Consider the following 21,568-nt stretch of genomic DNA (forward strand, 5'->3'; position numbering starts at 1 on the left):
TAAAAGGGTCGGGTTCAGCCGCCGTCGCGGCGGCTCCATGTCCGCGCGCCAGGCCCGCCCCCTCCGCCGCCGGCCCGAGCCCGCCCCGGCCCCTTTTCAATTTTACCTCAGGATTTGGCGCCAAAGCGGCCTCGAAGCAGGTCCCGTGTCTGCGGCGGGCGGCCCCCGACGCGGAGGGCAGGGCGCGGGGAGGCCGGGCTCCCGGCGTTGGCGGATGGCGGGAGCCCCGGGGCCGCGGGCTCGCGGGGCAGCAGGCGAGAGACAAGACGCCGAGGTGGGAGCGGGGGCGACGGGGGCGGGCCCGGGGGCGCCGCCGGGGTCGCGGGGAAGGGGGGGTTTGTTATTGTTTTTGTCAGTGAAAGGTCAGAGTTCGTGACCCCGGTGCCGCCGCCGCCGCCGCCCGCGCGCTGGTAGGAGGAGGGCGAATGTTCTTCTTCCTCTTCCCAGCGCCAGCCTCGCCGCGGCCGCGGGGGGCGGGCGAGCACGCGATTGGCTGAGGCGCGCGCGCGCACCGGAACGCCGCGGCCGGCGCTGGTCCATCCGGCCCCTCGGCGGCTCGCGGGCCCGGCGGCGAGCGGGCGGGAGCTGGTGTCTGCGCTGCAGGCCGGGGAGCCTCCGCCCCGGACTGGGCTGGCACAGCCGCTAGGCGAAAATGAAATTTCAATGGCGCGGACGCCTCTGTTTTCAGGGCAGAGGGCCGGTTGGTCGTCTTAAAAACCTGGGAACGCGGGGCACCGTTATTCGGGTGCAAGCCCGCGCCTCCTGGGGGACGGGGAGCTCCTCGAGGCTAGGTAGTTACTGTATTTTCCCTGTGATATTCTCCATCCCAGCCTCCCGCTGAGCGGAAGCCTCTGTGTTTGTTGATTGAAGAAGCAGTCTCACAGCAGAGAACCTGTAGGTTAAGTGGGTGGTTTATTGGTGGGTATTGAATTGTTTGTGCCCTACTCTTTACGGATGGTTTTTATTTAGGTGTTAAAGGTCGCCAGCTTCTGGCAGTATTAGGTGAAGTATTGAAATCGTCCAGAACCTGTTATTTATGGTCTTTTAGTGAACACGTGATCCAAATCTTAAGTCCTTTCCTCTCTCCCAGCTATTTGGAACTGGCGAACAGTGTGATACGTTTGTGTAACACAACTGCAAAATTGCTTAAATATATAAAGAAAATTGCTTCTCTTGGTCTTAGGAATTTTGAATTGTAGGTTTTCTTTAGATATTTTTCTCTTTTTAAGTCGTGGTTTTGACTTGCTTTGGGAGGTGTGGACCACTTATTTATCCTAGATGCCCTGAAATGTTTTGGCTAGACTCTCCTTGATCATCATGCTTTGTAGGATGAAGATTCTTTGCTAATTGATTTTTTTCTTGCATTTTTCTTGTTTGTTATGAATAAATACTGATCCCAAGATGGATGGGTTAACATTTTTTCTTAAACAATTGTGCTTTGATCAGGCTGACCCCAACTTCGAGTATTTTGTCTTGTATCTTACAGTATTTCTATATGATAGGAAATGCTTTAAACACACCTTTTTTTTTTTTCTTTTCCCATGTTCTCAACTCGAGAAGAAGTAAGTGGGGAAAAGAATTAAATTTGTAATGTCTTGGTGAATCACACAGATCCTGAAGCTGGAAGGGGCCGCAAGAAATGATATGGTCCAGTCCTCTTCTGCCAGGAAGATCTTACAGGAGAGGTGGGTGAGAATCAGAAAGGTCAAGTGATGTGCCTATGGTTACACAGTGTTTTCGTGGTAAATCCTTGTAAACATGGACAATTTTACAGTTGTGCTCTTTTTTCAAAAATTAGTTTTTTAACGTTAAATAGTGCTTCCAGATATAGTGTAAAAATGTATACATCAGTGAGTTTTGGGTTTTTCTTTTTTGCAAACACATTATGATTGCACTAATTTTGAGGCAAATACTAAACAATCATTAATGTTTCTCTGATGTATCAGTTTGGCCTGTTGGTAATAGCATTCAGTAGTTGTTCACTTAAAAGTTAGTTGTTCGATATTAAAAGTAGTGCAGAGAGGTACCTGGGTGGCTCAGTTGTTTAAGCCTCTACCTTCAGCTCAAGGGGTCCTGGGAATTCCTGCTCAGCGGGGAGTCTGCTTCTTCCTCTCCCTCTGCCCTCCCCCTCTTGTGTTCTCTCATGCTCTCTCTCAAATAAATAAAATCTTAAAAAAAAAAAAAGTAAGGTGGAAAGGGTTCATAATCTTGAGCAGTTTTTTTTCCCTTGAAAACAGAACACATACAGAGACAGATTGCAAACCATATCAGCAGGTAACAGGCCTCTGCAAGCTGAGATCAGTGCTGCCATAGTGCCATTTTTTTTTTTTTTTTTTTGCTCTGCTGTGTTTTTGCTAGAAGTCTTTTTAAAAAAATTTATTTATTTATTTATCTATTTGTTTTAGAGAGTGCACATGCGAGGTGGGGGGTGCAGAGAGAGAGAGTCTTAAGCAGGCTCCACTCTTCAGCGTGGAGCCCATCTCGGAGCTCAGTCCCACGACCCTGAGGTCATGACCTGAACCGAAATCAAGAGTCAGATGCTTAATGGACTGAGCTACCCAAGTTCCCCTCGCTAGAAGTCTTTTTAGTGAGAGTGTTTTAGTGGCTTTAATCACAAAAAATAATTCAAGTTGTATTATACTAGCTATACTTTTTTTTTTTTTTTTGGACTGTTAATAAGTATCCACATTTGTATCAACAGTGCTTTTAACGTTGTTTTATCTGCCTTTAAATAAAGGGTTCTTGACTGGGGGGTATAGTAAAGAACTACCAGGCCCCAGTGGTTGTGAAGCAGTAAGCTTTGGGTGGGGCCTGGCATCCGCACTTCTGAGCATCACAGAGAATTCTGATGTACACTACCGCCTGAACCACTGATCTAATTCCAGAAATGCATGGCAAAAGACAAACAAGACAAAACATTTTGTTTTGCTTTTTGAAATGCAGTTGTTGTTTTTCCAAACTGACCATTACTGAAGATTATTCATTCACAGGGACGGGGGCTTGAGAGGAGTGACAATGATCTACCTGGCGGTACCCAGCTGTTGTGTGTGCATGTTCTTGGCACCTAGCCAGACTGCGAGTTCTGTGTCAAAATGTGCCTTATCCCTCTCTATCTCAGCCCTTACCACGGTACCTAGTAAAGGTGGGTATTTACTGAATCAGTGCTTTCCCCAGCAATAGTATATGGTGAATAATATTCACATTATCCCACTTTTAAGATGAACGCAGTGAAAACAAAGTTTGATGACTTCCTTGAGCTGGGATGTGAGCATGGGGCTGTTCGCTCCTTGCACTGTGCTCTGTGGCTGAGACCTAGGTGTTCCTTTCTCTTCCCTCTCTGTTCTCTGGGCAGGTTGTTTTTTTTCATAACACTTAACTAGTCTGCTCATTCAGTCATTGAGTAACTTGTCTGTGAGCTCCTTGAGAGCAGGAAAAATATCATGCAGTTTCATCTTGTACATGGCACAGAGTAAACATGTCTTTTGCCATCCAGGGTTATTTAAATAATGTCAATGAAAACCAAATTTTGGTTAAGTAATAGTTGTAGATGTGCTAAAATTTTGAAGTTACTATTATTAAGCAAAGTTTTTTTTTTTAAACTTATAAAGATATTGCTTCTGTGGTAGCAGAAATGATGGTTTTCCTTATTTTTGTTGACTAGGAAGGCTTAATAATTACCTTCATAAGTATTTATGTATATCTTTGTATCTTTTCTGTAATAGTTTATGCTTTATTGCTATGTAATTTATGAAACTTCTGGATCATTTATATAATTATGACATGTTTATAAAATAAACTGTTAAACCTCATATAATTCTTTTCAGCCTTAATTTTTAAGAATGTGGAATCTAAACAGATGTAATCAGTGAGTACCAGATTGCATGTTCTTATACTCACATTATCCTGTTTAATCTTCATAATAACTTTTTGAAGTGGATGGTATTATCTTGTTTTTATAGCTGAAGAGACTGAGGCCTTAAACAGGGGAGCATGACTTCTCCAAAGTCACATGGCTGGCAGGTGGTGGAACATTTATTCATAGTTATTTCTGCTTATTTCTCCTCTTGAGGACTTTGAAAAGAAAACCCTCTTCCCACCTCTATGGGGTCACAGTAGAAGGCTACTTGGAGAAGTCTCAGATTCTGTGTACTTGGCCCTTGCTTTTCCCAGGAAGAGAAAAGAGACAGAGCCTGTAGCCTGTGGTAGACTGGTTGGAATAGAACGCAGGGACACTGAGAGAGAGAGTTTCTAAGTCCCCTCGAGAATGGCTTTCTCTGGGAGTTTCTGACCTGAGGCTTCCTGGGCCTTGAAAAGGTATTATTTCAAAGTTGTATTTGGCTCAAGTATCTTGGAATACGTGGAAAATTAGATTATCTTCTCAGAAAAATGTACCTGCCCTTGGTCCCTTGTTTTAGAATGCAGGTTGCCTAATTAGGAACTCTGTCTTGAAGTTGGGAGTCCACTAGCCCAGCGCCACCACAGTAATCACTCGGGCCTGCTGGCCTTTTACTCGCGAAGTCTAAATAGTGGCACTCCTTGAGTTTCTTAAAGAAGAGATTATTTCAGCCCCACAGCCTATTCACTACAAGCCAGGAAATGCACCTCAAAGCCAAAAGTCTCTTGGAAAAGCCTTTCCCTCCTGTGCTTTGCTTTGGGTCCTGTGCTTCACCTTGGGGAGAGCTAGGATGCTGCCCTGAGGCTTCTGGCCTTGGGGAGGCTTCTGGATATGTTGTCAGGACTGGGTCTACCCAACAAATCCTCTTGGTTCTGCCCTCACGTTTGGCCCCTCCTCCACTGTTCTCTAGTTTAGGTCTTCTCTCTGTCCTTCCAGCATGGTTCCTAACCTTTCAAACCAGTCTCTACCAGCTGCCCCCTCCCCACCCACCATCCTCCCCTTCTCCCTCCCACTGCCTCATTGTTCTGAAACAGCCATTTTTAGCTGTCTTCTGTTAATAAAATTCTTTAATGGCTCTGCATTGCTTAGGGCTGAAGTGAAAACTCAGATGCCTGAAGGGGGGAGAGTAGGGGTTGGGTCTGGCAAGTATTCTAAAGGAGGTCAGTAAGTTGAGATAAACACTATTAGTATGTTAAATGGTGATAGAGACACCTGGAGAGCTCACTAGACTTATAAGGGGCAGCCCCTCATCAGCATCTGGAATGCAGCCAGAAATCCAGATTTGTAAATGAAATCTCTTGACTTTGAAATGTTGGCAGTTTACAAGTGGTTTTTTTTAAAACTATGCAGGCCAAGCATCATCTCTTAAACACGTTCTGGGTCTCAGAACTAGTTTGGGACCTTTGACCAATCAGATAAAATCTAAACTGAGCCAGGGCCACTGAAAGTCCTTCACAGTGGGTCTTTTCAGCCCCTTCCAGATTAGAGCATCATTCAATGGTAGTAGTAAAATAAAAACACTTGAACTCTGAATTTTGATTCCTCCTATTGAACATACATTTTAATCTGTCTTGGAAAGGGAACTTGGCAGGCAGGAGATAGGAGCCCATGTCTGCAAGTTGTATGCGGGGGGGGGGGGGGGGGGCGCACATGTGCACGCCTTGGAGGTAGAAGCATGTTCCTCTTGTAGTTCTCATTTTTCCAGAGCATAAATTTACTGTCTCCTGCCAGGATGGGGAAGGACAGTCAATTGTGCCTATAAAGTGGCATCAAGGGATCTGAGGGTCTCATAACTACTTACAGCGACTCTCAGCTGATCCTCTTATTAGTCCTATTCTAGCCTTCCCAGACACCTGTACCTCCAAATCTCCAAGCCTCTTGAGAGCAAGGGCTGGTCCTTGTGTCTCACTGGAGTCCCTGCCAGTGGGCACTGTGGTATTAGTTTTCTGTGCTAAGTCAGCTGCCACTGTCCATGTGTGTATTCTCCAAAAATGAGTTGACCATTTTGATACCCTGTGCCTTTTCTTGCATTTTCTTTGTCCTTTAGGTTATATCTTTTTATTCATTTACTGTCCTTTTAGGTTTTGGAAAGGAGCCAAGAAATGCATGTTTCCTGGTTATCACTGCGAAACTAATCACATCCAAACTCAGCAGCTTAAAAAACACTTTTTAAAATTACCATCTTGCAGTTCTAGGGGGCTCAGATAGGAGGCTCTCTCTGGAGGTCTCTTGTGGTTTCAGTTAGAAAGTGGCCAGAGCTAGAGTCTTCCTTGTCTGTCTAGTGACTGATGCTGTTTGGCAGTGTGAATCCTGACATGTGACCTCTCCATGTGGCCTGGGCTTCCTCACAGCATGCTGGACACATTCCAGGAGGACGCAAGAGAACAAAGTGGCATTTTACATAAGCCGCTTCCTCTGCTACTGCTTGAGCCATCACACAGATCTGTCCAGGTTCGAGGGGAAGGGGATGCGTCCTCCACTGCTTGATGGACAGAGTATCCAAGTAAAACTGTCAGGAGGGTGTACAGGAGGGCGTCTATTGTGGCAGCCATCTCTGACAGAGTAGACTCCATCTCACGTGTGTTCAATTTGTCTTCTTTAAATGGAAGATCTGAGTGGTCTTTCTAAAACATGTTTTGTTCCCTATTTTAAAGCATCTATAGGACCCCCCCCCCCAATCTCGTTGCCCCACATCCCCTAGAAACTATAGGATAAGGGCAGTGGCCCTGAATGACCTGGCCACAAACAGCCCTTCTTATCTCATCTGTTTTTGTGACTTCTTCCCTCCACTCTGGTAATTCTGAACTCCCCATTTCCTGAATATGCCACATGGTATCCTACTCTTTCTCACACCTTACTACTCCTGCTCTCTTCCTCCAGGGGCCTCTCCAACCCCTTTTCTGTGTAAGGCAAGCCCTCAGATGTCAAGTCACACCCTGACCCAGTGATTTCCTAATCTGCCTCAGGCACAATCCATTCACTGTTATCCATTTTCCCACAGCCCTTGCTCAACGTCTACCACAGTGTACCTGACTTCTCCGGGGGTGAGCTCCTGGAGGTAAATAACCATGTCTCTAGTGCTCAGTACTGTGCCAAGTCTGCTGTCACTGTTAAAATAGCACCTGAGTGTTGCAGTGTTCCCAGCCCCTTAGCGTTCTCCTAGACTTACGTGCACAACATTCAGCCCTCGCTCTCCCTCTTCTTCCAGCAGTCAACCGAAAATTTCTAGCACCAGGAAACACAACTCTGATCGTATTAACCTTTCTTTCCAGCTAATTAATCCCGGAAGGAAATAACATGTATTCTTGAGGCTCCAGGTTTGTTGAACAAATTTGATTTGTTCATAGATGTTTCAGTTATGACTTAGGTAATCATTTCTCTGTATTAGGAAAGTCAGTATCAGTCAACTGTGTATCAGAGTTTCAATCAGCGGAGTGAGTCAGTTTCCAGAATAACTGACAATTAATCCTCTTCCAACTGAGGATGGTGGCGGTGGCAGGGTACAGAGTAAACCCTGGATGTCTCAGCATGTTCCAGATTTGCCATTAATGGATTGTGGGGCTTTAGAGGAGATCCAACTCGTGAGTCTGTTGGCTCTGAGGTCAGTTGAGGCCCCACCACCTATGGGGGGTGGGGGGAGTGTGGAAGGAAGAACGTAGAAGCACTCTTCCAAGTAGTAAACTGAGGGGTTCATGAAGGCCGCTGAACCTCAAAGCTCAAAACTCTTGACCGAAGCCCTGAACTAAACACCTAAATTATGTAGACAAGAAACTTTGAATGTTTAATGCATGTTGTTAAATTATTTAAAGTTTTGAGATATGGTATTTAGCAAATGTATTTATTGTGACCCCCACCCACCCGCCAAAAAGAGAGCTTGTCAAGGAACACTATGTTGTACCCTCTATTAGAAGTTTCATCCCTATAGCTTTCCTAAACAAAGAAGAAAAAGACTGTTCCTTTAAAAATTTTCACAAAGAAGGCTGAATAATGTCAAGGGACATATCTGGAAAAAGGAAAGCTTTCTAAGAAATGTTATTTAAAAGGCCATTTTTGGGGCGCCTGGGTGGCTCGGTTGGTTGAGTGTCCGACTCTTGATTTTAGGTTATGGTCTCAGGGTCATAGGATGACCACTGAGTTAGGCTCCATGCTCAGCAGGGATTCTGCCTGGAAGTCTCTCTCCCTCCCCCTCTGCCCCTCCTCCCGCTCAGGCACATGCTCCAATAAACCTAAAAAAATTAAGTAAATAAAAGGCCATTTTCTTCCCATCGTTTTGTTAGGAGGATGTTTCTGATCCTATATAGTAAGGGATGGACTCATAGGATAAGACAGATATCTTCATAATTGTAAAAATGGAAAATCTTTGTTGAGGAGGTGAAAGGTTGAGATTTAAGAGAAATTAGTTAAATTGCTACAGTGAAAACTAATGGTCATTTTCCACCCTGCCCCATAAAATAAGATTCAGGGTCACACTGTATGGTATTATAGCTGTATTTTAAAAAGAGCTGTCTAATTTTATGCCTATAATAACTTCCATAATTATACATGTTGGAATAATCAAGTCTCATGCTTTGGGGTATAGCCAATTATTGTAGTGATCAAGAGGTAATTTATTTTCTCATGTACATTGCTCACAGCGGGGCAGCTCCATTACACATTCATGAATTCAAGAGAATGAGGCCTGTTGTCATTCTGTTCTGTCAACGCAGGATGCCCTTTCCTGTACAGCATCACCAGATTTATCTGTGCAAGGAAGACACTGAGGCCACCTAGGGAAATTCCTCCATGGCCCTGCATAGCCCTTGCATTATGCTAATCCAAACCATAGTCTTCTTTCCAAAAGATGTGGTCCGAAGAGTGGTCTTAGTGGGTGGATCCTCAGCAGCTGTCCTCCCCTCAGCCCCCAGCTGACAGGTCTGTCCCTGTAAGTAGCTTAAGAAAGGGCAGGCATAAGTAAGTGTGGACCTGGAGCACCATGGAAGGCCTGCTGGGTGCTTCTAAGAAAAAGCTAACACAGGAAGATGAGTTGCCCTTCCCTGATGCCTGGGAACAGGGAAACTTATAGCCCAGCCACCTTGGCAGTCACTCATCAATCTCTGGAGAACCAGCCCTGGAATCAAGCTGACACTGGACAACAGATTAAAGAAGCCCGAAGAGCTTGGTTCTTCGGGATTCTGTTGAAGTCTGAAACTGCCCTGCTTTTGGACCTCCTCTTCTAAAGCTAATTTCCTGTTTAAACCAATTTAATGTTTCCTCTTACTTGCTGTTGAAAACAGACTTCTTAGCATGGACACCTCTGTCCTTTCAACTGACCATTCATGTGTGGAAGCCCCAAAACTCACGATTATAGAAGCCACAAAACACGGTGGAATCAATTAACAGAATATTCTAGCATGTTGTTGACTCTGCCTTGTAGCAGATCTTGGACTCTGGTTTAGTCCCCATTTAGGGCTTCAGTGTTCCGCGATGACATTTATACTGTCAAACAAAAGGCTGGGCTGATGAAGAAAAGACTCTGACCTCATTACCCTTCAGTGCTGGTTAGCAGGGCTGTCAGTGTCCTGGGCACTGGCCCGCATGGCATATGCCCAGGGATCTGCCCTCAGTCCACACCCACACATGGGACCAGGCTGCATCCAAGGGAGAATGTGTGGTCAGCTTGTCTGACCACAACAACTCAAAGCCTACTTTTGATATGTGCAAAAATTATTACCAGGAGCCAGGAACTCAACCAATGTCCCTGGACAACTTGTTTCTAGTGTGCTTTGTATTAGTAATCATGAACAGAATTCTTCCTACTTACTAAGACCAGTCCAGGCTGGAAATACATTGTCTGCAGATCAGGTGTGAAGCCACTAAGAAGTGCTTGCTTTCCGTGCAACTCCAGTTTCTTAAAATTTTACTGATTCTGAGAAACAGGCAGAGGCCAACCCTGCAAAGGTCTGTGTTTTCTTGACCCATATGTGAAGAGCTCAAGGAGAGGTCATTTAAACCAAAGGTGGGGGGAGACCTGAAGACCAAAGGAGCTCAGCCTGCCCCTGCCAGGCCCTCTTCAGGCCTAGTTTCTTTCTTGCCACTTCCATGGATAAGAAGGAAGTTCTTTTTTGCATATTGTCTTCGTCTTGTATTGTCACAGAGCAGGGCTCGTTATTTATTTTCACTTTGTACAATGCATGCCCTTCCCCATGGGGTTATGGTTTCCAGTCCCCTTTCTTGAATGTTTGGTTTGTGCTTTACCCCTGAACACTTTGGGAAGCTGGAATGTCTCCATGTGACTGGTGAAAACACCAAGGCTTGGAGCTACTGAAGTGAGTGACTTTGCCCAGGGCCTGCGTGCTCTCATTTCTGGGCTACAATTTGGCACAGAACTGCTTTCTCCCTAGAAACACAGCCTTTGCTGAAGGCACACAGCAGAGGGGCTGCTCTGTGCCCAGGGAGCAGGTAGGCAAAGCAGATACCAGAGGGTCTCGGGGAACATGGTCGTGGCATCAAAGCTGGCCATTTCTCCAGCCCCTGGGTGCAGCGGAAAGGGGCACCCTTAGGCCAGGTGGGTGGCTTCACCTGAGTTATTCCAAGCAGGCCCCATGAACCTGTAAAATGGGCTGGATGAAGAGAAGGTCAGGGAAAGAACAGCAAGTGAAATCGGCTAGTAGAAACTGGCTGAAATTGAAGAACTGTGGGAAGGACAGGTAAGAATGAGTTACAGGTAAGCTGATGGGTCCCTGTCCAGTCACACAGGAACTGTGGAGTTCTTAGTGGCCTCTGCCACTTCCTTTTATAAAACCGATCTAGTAGGTTTTATCTATAACCCAGGTGGTTTTTATTAGGGTAACTACTCACTGAGAAATAAAAGCCCCATTACCTCTTCTTTTCAGAGCATCAGAAATAGGATGTCATATGGTACAAGAGGCCTTCAGATGACTTCCAGATGCGTAATTCTATCTGGATCCTAGAAACAATGGCCAGTGGCACAGAGCAGATTGGGGAAAATCCCACCACCTGGTGCCAAAGTCTTGCGGTGCATTTGGAAGGCTCAGAGGCTCTAGAAGGCTCACTTAAGTATGTCTGATGGTAAAAGTGGTTGCATTGGAATTGATCCCTCAAAAATCACTATAAAGATCTGTCTGATCACTTAGTTTGAATCATTAATTAAATGTTTAATGCAAACATTTTAAAAGAAATTGCAAACTAGAAAAAAAAATTCCCCTGAAAATATTTAATGTAAATAACTCCTTGAGATGGTGCTTTTTACAAAAGGTTTGTCAGCAAATGCTGATTTGTTTAGGGGACAGGACATCAGGAAATGATACGATTGTTTTCTATTTCAATGACAGTAACAAGGAATCCCACCTGCCCCACCCGCACTCTGCTTTATATAGAAATCTGTCCCGCATGGTGAGCAGCGGCCATCAGCAGGTGGCTGAGCCCCCGGTGCCCAGAGAGTATCTTCAAGCCACTACTTCTGTGCTCCCTCGCTGTGTCCAGAGCCACTGGCCAAGACCACTAATTCACTTCCGACTGTATCTTTTCTCTCCTTGTATCTCTTTCAAGGCTTTGGTAGTACAGCCGAAGGATAACCACGTTGAAAACAAGCACCGGTTCTTTGACACAGAACACTGTCAGCTCATGCTGGGGAAACACAGGAAGGCACACAATAAATTAAAGCAGGCCCTATCTCTTCAGAGGGTTGGCGGTGACCTCCAGGGTGGGGGCTGGGTCTGCCAGCAGCCGAGCTTCCAGCACTGGTGTGTGAGGACCACCCTGGGAAGGAGGGCGTCCTTCCTTAGTTAAGTCATGTCAGTATACAGGTTTCATCATCGAGTGGAGGAAAACTTCCTTGCCTTCTTTATCCAGTGCAGTGCGGCCTCCGCAGTCAGGAGGACCCTCCCCTCCGAGCGCCACTCACTTGCCCACTCGGCAAGGCCTAGCCATGTTTGCACAAATCAATTGTACGTACACCCTTGTTGAGAACTGGCGGCAAATTAGTCCACAGGACTCCGTCTGCTCCTTACTTCAGTAAATCACTTGGAAAACATAAAACTGGAGGTTGTAGCTCAGTAAAACAATAAAGTGCTTTCGATGAGAGTAGCTGTTATTTACCAGTTGTTTCTTGTTTCACCTGAGGCACCGACATCAATGCTATGAAAGGTGATAATGTTTACCACTAGTAAAAATTGTAAAAGCTTGTTTCCACTAAAAAGCCTGCATTTCTAAAATGTACTTTTTTTCTATTGTTTCCATGTCTTCACGTTACTAAACGTGATCTCACTACTGGGTAAGGAAATAGTTTATGCTGGGGTAGGGTGGGGTCGGGTGGGTGGAAGACACAAGAACAGAAAAGGAGCGGTTCATAAATATTCCTTAAGGGTTCCACTTGTGATGATGAGAGAGGGGGTTATAGCAAAAAAGATGAGGCCCCATGCTGAATCCAGATGTGAGTCCCGATGAGTGGAGACACAGTGGCTTCTGGAAGGGTCCACATTCAACCTAAGACTATTCTGAGTCCACATGCTTGATAACTGCTATAACACACTTGCATCTTCCATGGCCTCGATCCACCTGTACAACAGAGGAGAAGGGACACGCAGGTGTCACAGCTCTGGGACTCTGGTCAGAGAACCTAGAAGTGACCAGAAGCCTGACATCGGGGACCATGTCATTTTCATATTTATTTCCCTAGCATTTAGCAAAAGGTCTGGCACACGGTGCAAAGGTTTTCTGAATGAAAGCATGCCTGTATGAATGAATCATGATAATCTTTAAAAAATCTTACAGCCAGGAACAGGTAGTCCCACTGTTCTACTGTGGCCCAAAGGGATATGATGGCACAGGATGGCTGGAGCAGAGAGAAGCCAAAGCCCTGGGTAGCAACTTGTTTCCTTCTAGAGGGAGAGGCAAGGAGATACAGGCCTAGTTATTTGGGTACCTTTGAGCTGAATTGGTATCCTCTGCTTTGAAGGTATAAAATAGGGTTTTCTTGTGGTAGAGGTGAAAAATAGGTCCTATTTCACTGCTGCCCTCTTCCTTCTCTGGGGCAATGGTGAAACCGAGCAGGGGCATGCTCTCCATGGCCACTGTGTCCTGCAGAGGGCAAAGGGGAAAATGATATTAAACATGGCACTACACACAGTCAACTGCTCAGCATTTACTATTCCCTCAGATTTAAGATGCATGACGAGCCCTTCTGTGTGAGGCGGGCTTTGGCAAAAATGGAGTAACCACACACATACTCTTCGCCCTCTCTTCCCACCTGGACCAGTCATGAGGAGAGAAAGAAACTTAACATCTTGTCACAGCCTATTAGGGTCTAGGCATTTTCATCTTTATATTATCTTGTTGAATCTTCACAACAATCATAGAAGGTGTCACTCCTGTTCTAAGAAGACACTGAAGCTCAGAGAAAGTAAATAACTCCCTAAGATCGCACAGTTTAGTAGGGGGCAGAACCAGAATTTGGACTCATGACCACCTTCTAACACTGCATTCTTTCTGCTGACTTGATTAGTTAGAGACTCTGTTTTCCAGAGTTACTCAGATAATATACCCTATATTTAGTCCCCCACACCCTCATCCACAACATCTCAATATGGAGCACTTAGGGTGTCTGTGCTATAAAGTTGCTAATAATGTGAGGAGACATACACAGAGAACATAAATGGATCTTAAAATCACAGTATTTAGTGGAAACAGATTTCTGTATATAAAGATATATTTACACATACATATTTATGTGAAAATACATGCTTATTAAAATACAACTTTATGAAACCACACATGCACAAAGAGATATAATTAGTTAGTAATTAGTTAAGATATAATTAGTTAAGAAGGCTGTGGGAGGAGAAGGAGGAGGAGTTGAGGTTGTATATAACATGCAATCAATTTTCAAAGACTGCTGGATCAGGAAAAGCATCTGACAAAACTCAGTATGGATTCATGATTAAAAAAAAAAACCCGCAGCAAACTAGAAGGGAACTTCCTTACTCTGAGGGCATCTATAAAATACCTACAGCTAACATCCTACTTAATAGTGAAATACTGAATGCTTTTCCTTTAAGATTGGGAACAAGGCAAGAGGCTGCTTGAGTTAAACTCAAAATTGTCCTAGTCATTGCATTAAGGCAAGAAGAAGAAAAACAAAGTTCAGAAAAAGAAGAAGTTAAACTATCTGTGCTTGCAAAGGACTTTTTTGATTATAAAACAATTACTAGAACCAATAATCAATTTAGCAAGATTATGGGATAATAAATTTTTTAATATCTTTACAGCAAACAACCAGAAAATAAACCCCATTCAAAATAGTATGCAAAAAATAGAACAGGAATAAAGTTAACAGAAATGCAAGAACAGAAGTATGAGGCCTCTCTCCTAAAACTATAAAACATTAAAAGAAAAACTAAAGAACTAAATAAATGAAGATTTATGCCATATTCATAGATTTGAAGATTCAATATTGTTAAGATGCAATGCTCCCCGAATTCATTCAACAATCCCTGTTATAATCTCAGGCTTTTGGGTAGAAATTGACAAGTTTATATGGAAACACAAAAGACCTAGAATACCCCAAACGATCTTTAAAAAGAACAAAGTTGGAGGGGCACCTGGGTGGTTCAGTCGATTAAGCATCAGACTGGTGGCTTTGGCTCAGGTTATGATCTCATGGGTCATGGGATTGAGCCCTGTGTCAGTGGAAAGTCTGCTTGAGATTCTCTCCCTCTGACCCTCCCGCCACTCCTGCGTGCACACGCTCTCAAAGAAAAAAAGAAAGAGAAAGAAAGAAAGAAAGAAAGAAAGAAAGAAAGAAAGAAAGAAAGAAAGAACGATGTTGGAGGCTTACACAATCTGACTTCAAGATTTATTATAGAGTTCTAGTGATTAAGGCAGTAAGGTAGTGGCATAAGAATTGGTGAATATATCAGTGAAACAGAACACTCAGAGATAGCCCCAAATGTATTTAGTCATTTGATATTTAACAAAGGCACCAAAATAATCCTATAGGGAAAGGAAAGTCTTTTTTTTTTTTAAACAAGTGGTGGTGGAATTACTGGATATCCATAAGGAAAAAAGTGAACCCCAACCTGTCTCACACCATACCCAAAATTAATTTCAGACAGATGTGAATATAAAAGCTAAAACATTCAAGTTTTCAGAAGCAAATACAGGGAACAACTTTGTGACTTGCAGTAGACAAGTTTCTTATGATATGAAAATCAACAGCCATAAAGGAAAACACTAATAAATAAGGTTTCATTTAGGTTAAAAACTTCTGTTCACCATAAGAACAGAACAAATTCATTTATTAAGAAAATGCACAGGCAAGCCACAGACAGGGAGAGAATATTCACAAACATTTATCTGACAACAGACTGGTATCCAAGATATGTAAAGAATTCCTGTAACTCAATAATAAGACAACTTACTTAAAAAATGTGCAAGAGATCTGAACAGACACTTCTCAAAGGGAAATACAGAAATAGCCAATAAGCACATCAAAAACATCATTAGTTAGAGACTCTGTAACTCATTAGTTACTAGGGAAATCTAAATTAAAACCACACTGAGCTACTAGTAAATTAATGACTGACAATACCAAATGTTAACTAAGATGGGGAGCAACCATAACTCTCACACTTACATACACAGTGGAGGGGAGAATAAAATGGTAGACCACTTTGCAAACAGTCTGTAATTTCTGATAAACCAAACATATACCTTCCTATGATCTAGAAATTCCAATCCTAGGTGTCTACCCAAGTGAAATAAAAACCTATTTTCATGAAAAAACCCACATACAAAAGGTTAAAGGGGCTTTATTCATAATCACCAAAAATCAGAAACAACCCAAATGTCCTGCAACTGATGAATGGGATAAACACAGGCTGGTATGTTCACAACATGGAATACTACTCAGTCATGAAATGTAATGACCTACTGCCGTATTCAAAAACATGGATGACTCAAACACCTCATGCTGAGTGGAAGAAGTCACATTTATCCGTGATTCTATTTACATGAAGATTCTAGAAGAGGTAAAACAAAACAAAACAAGGTAAAACTAATCCATGGTAGAAAAAATTCAGAACAGTGTGCTGCCTCCGGGGATAGAAATGAGGTGAACAACTGGGGTTCATGGTAGTACACAGTGAAAACTGGCTATCCATTTTATCAAATCTTTTTTCTTTGATGGAATTGGAAAGCTTAGTCCTATCACTGGCATGGTCTTACTAAGAAATTGTACTAGTTCTTTATGGAAAAAAACTACTTTGGAAGCATACTTAAAATCCACCTTTTAAAATCAACTTAGGGTGTCGCTTCCAATGACAACCGTTGCTCAGGACCTAGAGAATGGACACTGCACTGAGGATGGGTTTTCCACTCTCAGACAGGATTTACCTCTTTGGTGGTTATTTAACTATCACCAGCCTTCGTTCACCTGTCTAAGCCAGAATTTCTTCCCAAAGACTGGTCCATGAAATGGGATAGTTCCATGAGATACTCCATGAGGAAGGGCCTGTGGTCAGGCCAGCTTGGCCAATCTCCTCAGATTTCCAGAGATCCTCAACACACCTGGGTACATTACAGAGTCTGAGAAGTACTCCCACTAACTGCCTACTCATGGTCCCCTCAGAACCCAGTGTTCACAGAACCCCTGTGAGCATCCCGTATAAGACCTACTTTGGAAGATGTTGCCCTGGGCTGCAGGTGGGCATTACATCACATTTCAGTTTGTTCTGGAAAGATCGAAATTCTCCTCAGGTCCTCTGTGGGCTATGTCAGCGAGGGCTCGGCTCACACAGCACCAGAGTCACTCAGCCCACTGTGGGTCCCCCTGTCTGTGTCCCTGCTGGCCTCTGGGATTCCCTGAGGAAAGGGCAGGCTGCAACCATCACAGCCGCAGGTCTTTTGTAAGAGAAGGTTTATGCCCCAAAAAAGAAAGTGTCTTGCACGTTCGCCAGCATCTGCAGTCAGGGTAGAAGGGCCAGCCCTGCGCTGATGTGAATATCCTCCTGGGGTAAAGCACATGCCCTCTGCATCTGGGCACTTGAATCCCGTTTTCAAGGTGGTTTTAGTCCATGGAAGCCACCAGATGGTGGGGCCTAGGCATGGAAATCTTTCAAACTATCCTCCGGGTTCAGCCTGGGTCAAGACCAGACAGCACCGTGCTAAATAACCACAGCCCACACCTGGCTACTCTGGAAGCAGGCTTGACGTCCAAGGCCCTTCTACATTTTATATGTAAAGGGAGGATGCTCTGTAAAAAGTTATCAACTGCAGTTTTATTTAGTAGAAACATTACCATGAAACAATGTAGTTCCCTGATAAAAGAAATACACAGAGCAAAAAAGTGTGGTAGCTTCCTCCAAGCTGTTGAATTCTGTCCCAAACAACTGAGGTGGAGAGCAAAAAGCAGCCTGCTCTTACGGAGTGCCTGGCTGGTGCTAGACGCTGGGCCTGCAACCTTCAAACACTTGCACAGGTCTGCATGCTGTCCTTCCTTATCTCCACAGAGACATGGTAAATTCTTTCAACTTGGAACCCACACATGGTTGTATAGTCACAGCAGCATCAGCCCACGGTACTGCTCGACACAGACTTGAGTGACATGGGAACTGGAGCCAGCACCCAGCACACTGCCTCGCAGGTGATGGGGTGTTATGCAGACCCAGATGGACATTCTGAGACATGAGCTTAACCTGAGGGCCTTCCCAGGGGAGAGGAGAGAAAGCACGAACCACCACTACCTCACTGGCCATGTACGTGTAGAGCACTTTGCCTTTGATGACAAACCAGAGCTTCTTCCAGTGTCTCTTCCCTTTCTTGCACCGGCTGAGATAGCCACTGATGGCAGAGCCCTCTCCGGAGGCGGCCACCTGGCAGAAGAGAAGCAGGGCGGTCAGGGCACCAGGTGGTAGGCATGGTTCAGACAGGACTAAAATGACATTGCGAGCCAGCTGGCAGAATGTTCATGCTGCTTTGAAATCTGAAACTTGGATAAGGTCTCAGGATATGTCCAGCACCTCAAAAGCATCAAAACAGTACCAGGGATTAAGACAGGACTTACTGAGTGTACCCAGGAGACACAAGAGTCAAAAACCACCTTTAGGAGTGCTGCCCCGAGTGGTGTTTCACATTCTTGGCTCCCTCTCCCCAACCCCCAAGGCCCCATAATACGAAACTGCAGATATCTGGGAGAAAGGTTCTTCCTTCTCAAATTGATTCTTATAAGAGTTAATACCTATTCTTCTCAAACTATTGAAAAAAAATAGAAAAGGAAGGGAATATTCCAAATTCATTCTATGAAGCCACCATTACCCTGATACCAAAACCAGATAAAGAAACCACTGAAAAAGAGAACCACAGGCCAAATATCTCTGATGAACATAGATGCAAAAATCCTCAACAAAACACTGGTAAACCATATAAAACAATACATCAAAAAGTCATTCACCACAATCAAATGGGATTTATTCCTGCGATGCAAGGGTGGTTCAATATTTGCAAATCAATCAATGTGATACATCACATCAACAAAAGAAAGAATAAGAACCGTATGGTCATTTCAATAGATGCAGAAAAAGCATTTGACAAAGTACAATATCCATTCATGATAAAAACAGTCAATAAAGTAGGTTTAGAGGGAGCACACCTCAACATAATAAAGGCCATATATGAAAAATGCATAGCTAATATTATCCTAATTGCGGAAAAACTGAGAGCATAGCTAATATTATCCTGATTGCAGAAAAACTTAGAGCTCTACAGTCTGGAATCAGACAGGGATGTCCACTCTCGCCACTTTTATTCAACATAGTACTGGAAGTCCCGGCAACAGCAGTCAGACAATGAAAAGAAATAAGAGGCATCCAAATCGTGGCGCCTGGCTGCCTTAGTCAGTGGGGCATGCGACTCTTGACCTCGGGGTCATGAGTTTGAGCCCCATGTTGGGTGTAGAGATTACCTTAGAAAAAGGCATCTAAATTGGGAAGGAAGAACTAAAATTTTCACTATTTGCAAATGACATGCTACTATATACAGAAAACCTAAAAGACCACCAATAAACTGCTAGAATTGATAAATTAATTCAGTAAAGTCACAGGATACAAAATCAATGTACAGAAATCTGTTGCATTTCTATACACCAATAATGAAGCAGCAGGAGAAATTAAGGAATCAATCCCATTTACAACTGCACCAAAAACAATAAGATCCCTAGGAATAAACCAAACCAAAGAGGTGAAAGACCTATACTCTGAAAACTATAAAACACCGATGAAAGAAACTGAAGATGGCATGAAAAGATGGAAACATCCCATGCTCATGGACTGGAAAAACAAGTACTGTTACAATATTTATATTACCTAAAGCAACCAACATATTGAATGCAGTCCCTATTAAATACCACTAGCATTTTTCACAGAGCTAGAACAAAACAGTCCTAAAATTTGTGTGGAACCACAGAAGTCCCCAAGTAGCCAAAGCAACCTTGAAAAGGAAAAGCAAAGCTGGAGGCATCACAATTCTGGACGTCAAGTTATATAACAAAGCTGTAGTCATTAAAACAGTATGGTACTGGCACAAAACAGATACAGAGCTCAATGGAACAGAACAGAAAACCCAGAAATGGACCCACAACTATATGGTCAAGTAATCTTGGACAAAGCAGGAAAGAATATCCAATAGGAAAAGACTGTCTCTTCAACAAATGGTATTGGGAGAGATGGAAAACAACATGCAAAAGAATGAAACTGGACCACTTTCTTACACCATACAGAAAAATAAATTCAAAATGGATGAAAGACCTAAATGCGACACCTGAAACCATAAAAATCCCAGAGGAGAACACAGGCAGTCGCCTCTCTGACATCAGCTGTAGCAACTTCTTTCTAGATACGTCTCCTGAGGCAAGGGAAACAAATGCAAAAAATAAACTACTGGGACTTCATCAAAATAAAAAGCTTCTGAACAGCAAAGGAAACAATCAACAAAACTAAAAAGCAACCTTTGGAATGAAAAAAACAATTGCCAATGACATATCTGATGAGCGGTTAGTATACAAAATACATAAAGCACTTATAAAACTCAACACCCAAAGCCCAAATCATCTAATTAAAAAGTGGGCAGAAAACTTGAACAGATATTTCTCCAAAGAAGACACGCAGATGGCCAACAGACACATGAACAGATGCTCAGCATCACTGATCATCAGGGAAATGAAAATCAAAACTACAATGAGATATTACCTCACACCTGTCAGAACGGCGAAAATCAACAACACAAGAAAAAATAGGTGTTGGTGAGGATGTGGAGAAAGGGGAACCCTTTTGTACTGTTGTTGGGAATGCAAACTGGTGCAGCCACTCTGGAGAACAGTATGGAGGTTTCCTCAAAAAGTTAAAATAACTATCTAGGGGCGCCTGGGTGGCACAGCGGTTGGGCGTCTGCCTTCGGCTCAGGGCGTGATCCCGGCGTTATGGGATCCAGCCCCACATCAGGCTCCTCCACTGGGAGCCTGCTTCTTCCTCTCCCACTCCCCCTGCTTGTGTTCCCTCTCTCGCTGGCTGTCTCTATCTCTGTCGAATAAATAAATAAAATCTTAAAAAAAAAAAAAAGTTAAAATAACTATCTAGATCTAGCAATCACAATACTGGGTACTTACCCAAAGAATACTAAAACACTAATTCACAGGGATACACACACCCCGATGTTTATAGCAGCATTACCGACAACAGCCAAGATATGGAAGCAGCCCAGGTGTCCACCAATCGATGAATGGATATAGAAGTAGTAAATACATATGGTGGAATTTTACTCAGCCATGAAAAAGAATGAAATCTTGTCACTTGCAATGACATGGATGGAGCTGGAGAGAACTATGCTAAGTGAAATAAGTCGGTCAGAGAAAGAAAAACACCATATTATTTCACTCATATGTGGAGTTTAAGAAACAAAACAAATGAGCAAAGGGAAGAAAAAAAAGAGATGGAGCAAACCAAGAAACAGACTCTTAACTACAGAGAACACACCGATGGTTAGCAGAGGGGAGGGGTGGGGGGACGGGTGGAATAGGTGATGGGGATTAAGGAGGGCACTTGTTGCTATGAGCACCAGGTGGTGTATGGAAGTGCTGAATCACTATATTGTACACCTGAAACTAATAAACACTGTTAACTAACTGGAATTTAAACAAAACCTTGAAAAATTAAAAAACCCACACATACACACTCAAAAAAATAAATTAGATTCTTACATTTTTAAAAAATTTTTTAAAGATCTTATTTATTTTGGAGAGAGAGAACATGCATAAACACAAGTGGGGGGGAGGGGCAGAGGGAGACAGAATCTCAAGCAGACTCTGCACTGAGTGTGGAGCCTGATGGGGGCTCGATGTGGGACTCGATCTCATGACCCTGAGATTGTGACCTGAGCCGAAACCACGAGTGAGACGCTCAGCTGACTGAGCTACCTAGGCGTCCCTGATTCTTACACTTTTAAGCTCATCTCTTGTAGTTAAGGACGGATCCTCTTTGTAATATTTACTTAAAAGGTTTTATAATCTTCTTCCTAATGGGGAGTTTTAATTTCCGTTGTTACTAGAAGTAGTATTTGTCTGTTGCACAGTCTTTATGTGGGGGTTCAGAACCCAACACATGTTTAGAGCAATACCAGTCTGTGGTT

General features: G+C 43.6%; 2 protein-coding genes and 1 long non-coding RNA gene across 12 annotated transcripts in view; 1 reads left to right on the forward strand and 2 right to left on the reverse strand.

Moving 5' to 3' along the window:
* Positions 1-450, reverse strand: part of NR2C2 (nuclear receptor subfamily 2 group C member 2) — a 103,962-nt gene extending 103,512 nt beyond the window's left edge. For both annotated transcript variants that reach the window (XM_026501427.4, XM_026501426.4), the window contains exon 1: positions 107-450. The gene's annotated coding sequence lies outside the window, so the exon portion shown is untranslated. The remainder of the gene's footprint in view (positions 1-106) is intronic.
* LOC113257214 (uncharacterized) overlaps positions 1-21,568 on the forward strand; it is a 66,931-nt gene that overhangs the window by 403 nt on the left and 44,960 nt on the right. For 2 of the 4 annotated variants that reach the window (XR_008959135.1, XR_007191784.2), the window contains exon 1: positions 7-1,685. This is a non-coding gene — a long non-coding RNA (uncharacterized LOC113257214). Of the gene's footprint in view, positions 1-6; positions 1,686-21,568 lie in introns of those variants that run through there. The other 2 variants (XR_007191785.2, XR_003316878.4) reach the window with 2 other exon arrangements.
* Positions 11,029-21,568, reverse strand: part of FGD5 (FYVE, RhoGEF and PH domain containing 5) — a 120,682-nt gene continuing 110,142 nt past the window's right edge. For 4 of the 6 annotated variants that reach the window (XM_026501429.4, XM_048227156.2, XM_026501428.4 and 1 more), the window contains exons 19-21: positions 17,635-17,763; positions 12,819-12,973; positions 11,029-12,451 (exon numbers count right to left, since the gene is read on the reverse strand). In XM_026501429.4, the coding sequence (XP_026357214.2) occupies positions 12,415-12,451; positions 12,819-12,973; positions 17,635-17,763 (321 nt within the window). In that variant the 3' untranslated portion in view covers positions 11,029-12,414. Of the gene's footprint in view, positions 12,452-12,818; positions 12,974-14,705; positions 17,764-21,568 lie in introns of those variants that run through there. The other 2 variants (XM_057311958.1, XM_057311959.1) reach the window with 1 other exon arrangement.

This window comes from Ursus arctos, unplaced genomic scaffold (assembly GCF_023065955.2).
Source record: "Ursus arctos isolate Adak ecotype North America unplaced genomic scaffold, UrsArc2.0 scaffold_14, whole genome shotgun sequence".
NCBI lineage: Eukaryota > Metazoa > Chordata > Mammalia > Carnivora > Ursidae > Ursus > Ursus arctos.